This window comes from Penaeus chinensis, chromosome 4 (genome assembly GCF_019202785.1).
Source record: "Penaeus chinensis breed Huanghai No. 1 chromosome 4, ASM1920278v2, whole genome shotgun sequence".
NCBI classification, from domain to species: Eukaryota; Metazoa; Arthropoda; class Malacostraca; order Decapoda; family Penaeidae; genus Penaeus; species Penaeus chinensis.
In genome coordinates, this window is record NC_061822.1 from 10,579,701 (window position 1) to 10,589,700 (window position 10,000).

General features: G+C 44.1%; 1 protein-coding gene across 3 annotated transcripts in view; it reads left to right on the plus strand.

Moving 5' to 3' along the window:
• The window catches only part of LOC125047510 (follistatin-like), a gene marked incomplete in the record, with an annotated part of 101,216 nt that overhangs the window by 47,464 nt on the left and 43,752 nt on the right, over positions 1 to 10,000 (plus strand). For all 3 annotated transcript variants that reach the window (XM_047645757.1, XM_047645767.1, XM_047645777.1), the window contains 2 exon segments: positions 6,258 to 6,473; positions 7,238 to 7,456. In XM_047645757.1, the coding sequence (XP_047501713.1) occupies positions 6,258 to 6,473; positions 7,238 to 7,456 (435 nt within the window).

Genomic DNA, 10,000 nt, shown 5'->3' on the forward strand with positions numbered 1-10,000 from the left:
GCTATAAGAATGATTTACGCAATTCAGATGCGTTGTAAATCGCCTGCACATTTCAGGAAGTGCCCATATTACTTGATTTATCGAAACAGTGGACTCTCTCTTTTCATATTAGCTTAACTTATATTCTGTCCAAGTTCTTGTTAGCGTAACTGATTTGAAGTAGCGTAGGTTTGGTCTCCCTGTAAAATGCTTGCAATATTCAGGTAATTTGTAAAGTGATTCAGACAATATATAAGGTGATCCAATATTTCGGAAATGTTAAAAAATTGCTGATTTGATACAAACATACACGCACACACATGCATATATAATAACACACACACATACAAGCACACACACACACACACCCACACAAACACACACACACACACACACACACACGCACACACACACACACACACACACATCGAAGGGAAACAAACGAGACGGAAATAATTACCTCGAAGATGTTACGTTAGTTTTTTTCCAGATTCTTCATAAAACAATAAAGTACAGGCAAGCAAATAAATATCGACCATAGATACAAAATACAATTTGTATTTTTCCCTAGTCTTTTGTATCTATTTTTTTGGTTTGTTTAACCTGATCATCTGTGATCATTTTATCTTGCTTGTCATATATATATATATATTTTTTACGTCCTTTACTTGTATTGAAAATTGTTATTATCATCGTTATTATTGTTATTATTATTATTATTGTTATTATTTCTATTATTATTATTATTATTATTATTATTATTATTATTATTATTATTAATATTTTTGTTATTATTATCATTATTATTGTTATTATTATTATTATTATTATTATTATTATTATTATTATCATTATTATTACTACTATTTTTTGTTATTATCATAATTATTGTTGTCATTATTGTTAGTATCATTTTATTATCATTGTTATTATTGCTATAATAATCATTATCATCATTATTATTATCATTTTCACCGGCATTGCTATTATTATCATTATTATTATTATTATTATTATTATTATTATTATTTTTATTACCATTATTATTATTATTGCTATTATCAATTTTATTATTATTCTTAATGTTATTATTATTATTTTATTATTATTATTATTATTATCACCATTATCGCTATTATAATTGTATTATTATTATTATCGTCCTTATTATTATTATCATTACTATTATTACTTTTATTATTATTATTATTGTTATTATTATTGTTATTATTATTATTATTATTATTATTATTATTATTATCATCATCATTAACTATTACTATTATAATTTTTATTATCATTATCATCCTCATTATCATTAAAGCAATTATCACTGTTATTATATTCATCATTCCAACCACTATAAATACCTTTACTATTTTTATCTATATTTCCTCCTATTTTTCACATCTCTCCCTTTTATCATCATTATCGTCACCATATTTATCACTGATGTTGTTATTATCGTATTTGCAATTATCCTCATGCTTGGAATTAGCAACAGGATAAATTTTTCTCAAAATCATACCTAAATATATATCTGGTCCTGAACAAACTGCTAGCCTTTCATACAAGGAAAATTCTAAGCTAAAACGAAGAAGCAACTATAAATATTTTAAGAAAATATCTTGCTCTGTAAGAAAAAAACAAAACAAGAAAGATAGAGAGAGAGAGAGAGAGAGAGAGAGAGAGAGAGAGAGAGAGAGAGAGAGAGAGAGAGAGAGAGAGAGAGAGAGAGAGAGAGAGAGAGAGAGAGAGAGAGAGAGAGAGAGAGAGAGAGAGAGAGAGAGAGAGAGAGAGAGAGAGAGAGAGAGAGAGAGAGAGAGAGAGAGAGAGAGAGAGAGAGAGAGAGAGAGAGAGAGAGAGAGAGAGAGAGAGAGAGAGAGAGAGAGAGAGAGAGAGAGAGAGAGGGGGGGGGGAGAGAGAGAGAAGACACAGAGTGAAGCAGAGAAAGAGAGAAGACTCAGAGAGAAGCAGAGAGAAGCAGAGAGAGAAGCAGAGAGAGAGAGAGAGAGAGAGAGAGAGAGAGAGAGAGAGAGAGAGAGAGAGAGAGAGAGAGAGAGAAGGATAGAAAGACAGAAACAGACACGTAGAATGAGACAGAACGAGAGAGAGAGAGAGCGAGAAGAAGAAGAAAAAAAAAAAACCCTCCCCCCCTCAAAAAAAAAAAAAAAAAAAAAAGCATTGACCTTTTTCCTCCTCCAGACCTTGACGGATTCAATTTTAACTCTCCTAGAATTTGGGAGTCAGTGATATTCACCTCTCCTCTAAGATTAGCAAACATAACGAGACGCAAAGATGATAACTGCTCATGTAAAAGCGTAACATATGACGAATATATATATTTTTTTACTATTCTATTACTATTATTATCATCTTTTATATTCTATTTATTCACTTTTTTTTTTCTTACGTCTGTATTCATGGTCACTCAGCCTGGGCAAGGGGGGGGGGGGGCAAGGGGGGAGGACGAGGGGGGTCTACATTGTGTTGAGGGGGGGGGTCCAAGTGATGGGTAGTAAGGGGAGGTTATTGGGTCCCTTAGTTCCCCTTTTCCTCCCCTCCCCTCCCTCCCCTCCACTCATAGCGCCCCTTCCCTCCCCTTTTTCTCCCCTTCCCTACCTCCTCTCCCCTCCCCTTCCTCCCCTCCCCTCCCCCCCTCATCTCCCCACCCCTTCCTCCCCTCCCCTACCCCCTCCTCTCTCCTCCCCCTCCCCCCCTCCCCTCCCCTCCCCTCCCCTCCCTCCCCTCCCCTTCCCCCCTCCTCTCCCCTCCCCTCCCCTCCCCTCATCCTCCTCATATCTCCCCCTTCTACACATCTATAAATACCCTACCTTACCCTACCCTAACCTGTACCCCGTTACCCATTTGCCCTGATACATACGGGTCTTTTTCTTCCCTTTTCATCCTCCTCCCTTCTCCTTCTCCTTCCTGACACCCTTCCCTATCTTCCTTATTCTCCTCCTTGACATCCCTCTCTCCCTTTCCCTCTTCCCTATCTTCCTTATCCTCCTCTTTGACATCCCTCTCTCCCTTTCCCTCTTCCCTATCTTCCTTATCCTCCTAATTGACATCCCTCTCTCCCTTTCCCTCTTCCCTATCTTCCTTATCCTCCTAATTGACATCCTTCTCTCCCTTTCCCTCTTCCCTATCTTCCTTATCCTCCTAATTGACATCCTTCTCTCCCTTTCCCTCTTCCCTATCTTCCTTATCCTCCTAATTGACATCCTTCTCTCCCTTTCCCTCTTCCCTATCTTCCTTATCCTCCTAATTGACATCCCTCTCTCCCTTTCCCTCTTCCCTATCTTCCTTATCCTCCTAATTGACATCCTTCTCTCCCTTTCCCTCTTCCCTATCTTCCTTATTCTCCTCTTTGACATCCCTCTCTCCCTTTCCCTCTTCCCTATCTTCCTTATCCTCCTCCTTGACATCCCTCTCTCCCTTTCCCTCTTCCCTATCTTCCTTATCCTCCTCTTTGACATCCCTCTCTCCCTTTCCCTCTTCCCTATCTTCCTTATCCTCCTAATTGACATCCCTCTCTCCCTTTCCCTCTTCCCTATCTTCCTTATCCTCCTCCTTGACATCCTCTCTCCCTTTCCCTCTTCCCTATCTTCCTTATCCTCCTCTTTGACATCCCTCTCTCCCTTTCCCTCTTCCCTATCTTCCTATCCTCCTCCTTGACATCCCTCTCTCCCTTTCCCTCTTCCCTATCTTCCTCTCCTCCTATTTGACATCCCTCTCTCCCTTTCCCTCTTCCCTATCTTCCTTATCCTCCTCCTGACATCCCTCTCTCCCTTTCCCTCTTCCCTATCTTCCTTATCCTCCTCATTGACATCCTTCTCTCCCTTTCCTCTTCCCTATCTTCCTTATCCTCCTACTTGACATCCCTCTCTCCCTTTCCCTCTTCCCTATCTTCCTTATCCTCCTCCTTGACATCCCTCTCTCCCTTTCCCTCTTCCCTATCTTCCTTATCCTCCTCCTGACATCCCTCTCTCCCTTTCCCTCTTCCCTATCTTCCTTATCCTCCTAATTGACATCCCTCTCTCCCTTTCCCTCTTCCCTTTCTTCCTTATCCTCCTAATTGACATCCCTCTCTCCCTTTCCCTCTTCCCTATCTTCCTTATCCTCCTAATTGACATCCTTCTCTCCCTTTCCCTCTTCCCTATCTTCCTTATCCTCCTAATTGACATCCTTCTCTCCCTTTCCCTCTTCCCTATCTTCCTTATCCTCCTCCTGACATCCCTCTCTCCCTTTCCCTCTTCCCTTTCTTCCTTATCCTCCTAATTGACATCCCTCTCTCCCTATTCCTCTTCCCTATCTTCCTTATCCTCCTCCTTGACATCCCTCTCTCCCTTTCCCTCTTCCTTATCTTCCTTATTCTCCTCTTTGACATCCTTCTCTCCCTTTCCCTCTTCCCTATCTTCCTTATCCTCCTCCTTGACATCCCTCTCTCCCTATTCCTCTTCCCTATCTTCCTTATCCTCCTCCTTGACATCCCTCTCTCCCTTTCCCTCTTCCTTATCTTCCTTATTCTCCTCTTTGACATCCCTCTCTCCCTTTCCCTCTTCCCTGACCTCCTTCCTCCCCCCCTTCCCCTCCTCTGATACCCCCCCCCCCGCTTCCACCCTTCCCCAGGGGGTCTCGTCCTTAACGCCAGCGCCCTCCCTAACCTCCTGCCGCGGCGGCGATCTCGGCGGAGGGAGCGCGCCTTCCCACGGCTCCATTGCATGTCTTGCAAGGCCTTTCGGTGACTGATTTGTGGAGCGACCGAGCTGCGCCTCCTCCGTCGCGCCGCCCGGGAAACGAGGGGGTTAACGTCGCCGCGGAATGAGGTCGGTGATTTGCGATCGCTGGGGAGGCCGAGGCGAGGGAGGGTGTGGGGGTGGGTGGGTGGTGGGGGGGTGAGGGAGGGGGGGGGTGAGGGGAAGGTGGGTGGGGATGAGGGAGGTGGGGAGGCCGAGGCGAGGGTGGGTGGGTGGCTGGGTGGGGGGGTGAGGGAGATGGGGTGGGAAGGGCGAGAGGGGAGGTGGGGAGGGAAAGGGGAGAGAGGGTGGGTGGGGGTGGTGGGGGGAGGGGAACTAAGGAGGAGGAGGCGGGAGTTAAGGAGGAGCAGGTAGGGAGGGAAGGAGGGGGAGAGGGGAGGTAAGAAGGAGGAGATGGGTTGGGGAGGAAGGGGGGAGGGGAACCAAGAAGGAGGGGGGTTGGGGAGGAAGGGGAGGGGGGAGCCAAGCCGAGTTGGGGAGGACCGAGTTGGGGAGGAGGAGGAGAGGGGACAGGGCCGAGGTGGGGAGGGAGGAGGAGGATGGGGAAGCTGAGGCGAGATGGGGAGGGGAGAGGGAGGGGGAGCTAAGAAGGAGGAGGAGGGGGAAGGTAGGAGGTTGGAAGCTGAGGAGAAGGGAGGGGGAGGGGGAGGGGGAGGGGGAAGCCGAGTCATTTTCTGCAACAGATATCACTTCCATATAATCAGATATATGCTGTATACTGATTCATATATATCTTTTTTTGCAAACACATCTGTGCTTTAAACAAATGTAATCCGTAATTTTTAAACTTATCCGCTTTTTAGGTCATCTCTTGATATGGCTTTCTATGCCTTTCCCTTCTCCTTTTCTCTCTCCTTTCGTCTCTCTCTCTCTCTCTCACTCTCTCTCTCTCTCTCTCTCTCTCTCTCTCTCTCTCTCTCTCTCTCTCTCTCTCTCTCTCTCTCTCTCTCTCTCTCTCTCTCGCTCTCTCTCTCTTTCGGATTAGGTTCTCTGTGGCAGGAGAAAGAAGGGGGGGGGGGGCATATTTTTCTGCTGTTGAAGAAGTTCTATGGATATGTATTATTACATATATATTAGCGGGTGGGTATCTGGATTAATTCTATGATTATCTGAAAAAACAAGGTATATGTATAGTGCTTTAGAATCTACGGGCACACAGCATTGTGATATGGTATATGAAAATTTATGAAGCTTAGCTAATGATAACAATAAAAGTGATTATTTTAACCAAATTATTTTAATGATGATGATAACAGGAATGATGACAATAATTAGATAATGATAATAGCTGTAATCATTATTCTCATTAAAATAAATTGCTTGTTGGGGATCGAATTAAAAAAATCCTCTTCCCCTGGATCTCATAAATATATTCCTTCCGACTCACCCATTGACTATCTCTCGCCAATACCTCCACTAACCTCACCTCATCTAAGCAATCAACTCTTGCGTAGTTAAACAGCTCGAGTCACGCATTAACACAGAAATCAGGACCTTTCCCTTTCTGTCTCCCAGCAGCTACATGTACCGGCATGCGCTGCGGAGAGGACCGAAAGTGTGTGGTGCGCGACGGTGCCCCGAGGTGCGTGTGCAGCCCCCAGTGCCACCTGAAGCACAAGGCACCCGTGTGTGGCTCCGATGGGCGGACTTACGTTTCGGAGTGCCATCTCCTGAAGCGGGCGTGCAGGAAGAGGCGGCGGCTGCTCGTCACGCATTACGGACCTTGTCAGAGTGAGTATAGGGTGGAGGGCTGGGGTTCTTGTGGAAGAGGGAAAGAGAGAGAGAGAGAGAGAGAGAGAGAGAGAGAGAGAGAGAGAGAGAGAGAGAGAGAGAGAGAGAGAGAGAGAGAGAGAGAGAGAGAGAGAGAGAGAGAGAGAGAGAGAGAGAAGAGAGAGAGAGAGAGAGAGAGAGAGAGAGAGAGAGAGAGAGAGAGAGAGAGAGAGAGAGAGAGAGAGAGAGAGAGAGAGAGTGGAGGAGGGAGGGATAGAAGAGAGAGAGAGAGAGAGAGAGAGAGAGAGAGAGAGAGAGAGAGAGAGAGAGAGAGAGAGAGAGAGAGAGAGAGAGAGAGAGAGAGAGATAAGTAGATAGATAGATAAATAGATAGATAGAGATAGATAGATAGATAAATAGATAGATAGATAGATAGATAGATAGAGAGAGAGAGAGAGAGAGAGAGAGAGAGAGAGAGAGAGAGAGAGAGAGAGAGAGAGAGAATTTGATTTGATTTGATAAAATTTATTTACAAAACAATGTACAGACCCTACAAAAAACTAGGGTAAAATATCAAAGCATCTTTCCAGACTGGCTAGATAAATAGCTAAATAGATAGATAGATAGATAGAGAGAGAGATAAAGAGAGAGAAAGAGATAGAGAGAAAGAGACTAGCAGTTAAAAAAAAAAATCATAAATAGCCAGCTACACAGAGACAGACAGAGCAAAAGAACAGAACAACTTTACCTCGTTTACCTACATAAGATCCTCCCTCTCCCTCCAGCATGCAGCGGTGTGCGTTGCAGCGCGGGCAAGACCTGTGTCCTGGACGAGCAACTGATCCCACGCTGCGTCCGATGCCCCACGACCTGCCCAGCCCCCGAGAAGCCCCGACCGATCTGCGGCGCCGACGGACGGACGTACCCCTCGCCGTGCCACCTGAAGCGGGCATCTTGCCGCGCTCAGAAGGAGATTCCGAGAGCCTACAAGGGCGCCTGCCGAGGTTCGTAGTCTTGCTTATGATGTATAGTTGAAGCCATCCGTTCATACGTATATACATACATACTTACATACACGAATACACACATATATGCATTCATACACACACACACATACACACACACACACACACACACACACACACACACACACACACACACACACACACACACATCCATCTATCCATACATACATGCATAATCATACATACATACAAATGTACAAGCATAAAAAAAACATACATACAAACGTACATGCATGAACATACATACATAAAAAAACATATATATATAAACATACATACATACGAACACACATTCAAAAAGTATGCACATCCATACCTACATATCTATGTACAAATATACATATATACATATATATATACATATACATACACATACATATATATATATATATACATATAAATATATATATATATATATATATATATATATATATATATATATATACATATACAAACACATACATATATATATGTACGTATGTATGTATGTATTTATATATATGTATATTTATACATATGTGTATATAAATATGTATAAATATATATGTATATTTATACATATGTGTATATAAATATGTATAAATATATATGTATACATATAAAATAAAAGATATATATGTATATATATATATATGTATATATATATATATATACACACACACACACACATATATATATGTGTGTGTGTGTGTATCATCATCATCATTGGGGAGCTTACGCCGGCAGGGGCGCAGAGCTGCATCCTCCCTACGAGGGTCCCTCATGGCGAGCCACCAGGCTGGGGCCCGGCCTGTCTCTAGCTCTTCACGACATGTTTGATCGATTGGCCCAAGCCACGACTTCCTAGGTCGTCCCACAGTTCTCCTCCACCTAGGGTTGTCTTGAACAGGGACAACCAGGTGGGCAGGATCGTCCTGTGGGAAACGAGCCAGTTGGTCGTATAGCCTGAGTTGGCGATCGCAGATTGTGCAAGTAACAGGTCCTGTACCAGTCTCATGGTGCAACCGTTGGTTGGACACATGGTCCTTCCAACTGTGTCCCATGATCCGGCGCAAGGACCTGTTACAAACGGCATCAAGACGAGATTCCAAAACAAAAAATAGCGTCCAAGTTTCACTTCCATATAGCAAAACTGACAGTATCAGGGCCTTGAACACACACTTGGTCCTTCTGCACAGATACCGGCATCTCCAAATTCTCTTGTCGAGATATTTCATGACCCCTGTTGTCAGACCAATTCATCTACCGGCTTCCTGGTCTGACAGCTTGGAGTCATGACCTGCACTTCAGAGGTATAGAAAACTCTATGTGACCTCAGTGTTGTCACCGCAAGCATGTACCAACTGAACAGGATTTTCTAGCAGGCCCCTAAAGTCTTGAATCTTGGTCCATGTCCAAGAGACCTCTAGCCCCAGGGGCTTTGCTTCATTGCTAAACGTATCACTAGCTGCCACTAGGGTTTCCAGAGACTAACAACATCATCAGCCAAGTCAAGGTCAGTAACCTTGATATTGCCCAGAGTTGCTCCACAGTGACTTTGGGTGTAGCTCTACCCAGTATCCAGTCCATGCAAGTTTTGAAAAGTATTGGTGAAAGAACACAGCCTTGCCTCACTCCTGAACTAACAGGGAAGAAGGTTGACAGGCCCCTACCACACTTTACAGCACGTTCAGTACCTGTATACAGGCTTGCTATTAATCAAATAATCCTTGTTGGATTTCCTCTTAGTCTTAGGATCTCCTAGAGTGATCCACGATGCACCGTATCAAATGCTTTCTTGAAGTCAATGTAAGCTGCAAGCAGCCCATGCCCGAAATCACGTAGGCACGCCCGAATACGGTCTGTTATGGACTCACCAGGAGTGAATCCAGATTGTTTCAGCCTCTGGTGCCTCAGCAAGTGGTCTCAGATACGTCTCAGAAGGATGTGAACGAGAACCTTGCCTGGTATACTGAGCAGTGTACTGCCTCGGTGATTGATGCAGTCCCACCAATTCCTTTTCCCCTTCCAGAGAGGGATGACCACACCCCTCAGCTGACAGTCGAGCCATGTGGCAAGCATCTGTACTTTCCAGTGTCTCCTGCAAGATAAAATTCTGTCTTGCACTTGGGCATTTACCAATCGATTCTTGGGCTGTATTGAACATTTCTCACTTGAAGGTGTCCCACAGAAGAACAGGGTCTGCCAGGTCCCTGAGTGCCGTGAAACAATCAGAGAAAGCTTCAGCAAACCCCTGGGCACACTCCCCCTCCCACAATCTGTCCACACGAATCACTATAGGGTGTTCATTTGAATGATGGAGGGTTCTGAAGTGGACCCAGAGAGTAGTCACAACTAATCTATGATCAGTTCCAAAGAGCTCGGTGCTCTGATCCACCCTGCAGTTCTGGAGAATCCTCTAGTGAGTGCTAACGAGGATGTGGTCGATCTCCTTGGCCACATTACCCATATTGCTGTACCAAGTCTAACAATGTGGGTCAGAATGCTGATACCAAGAGCTAGAAATCCTGTTTCTGGGACCTA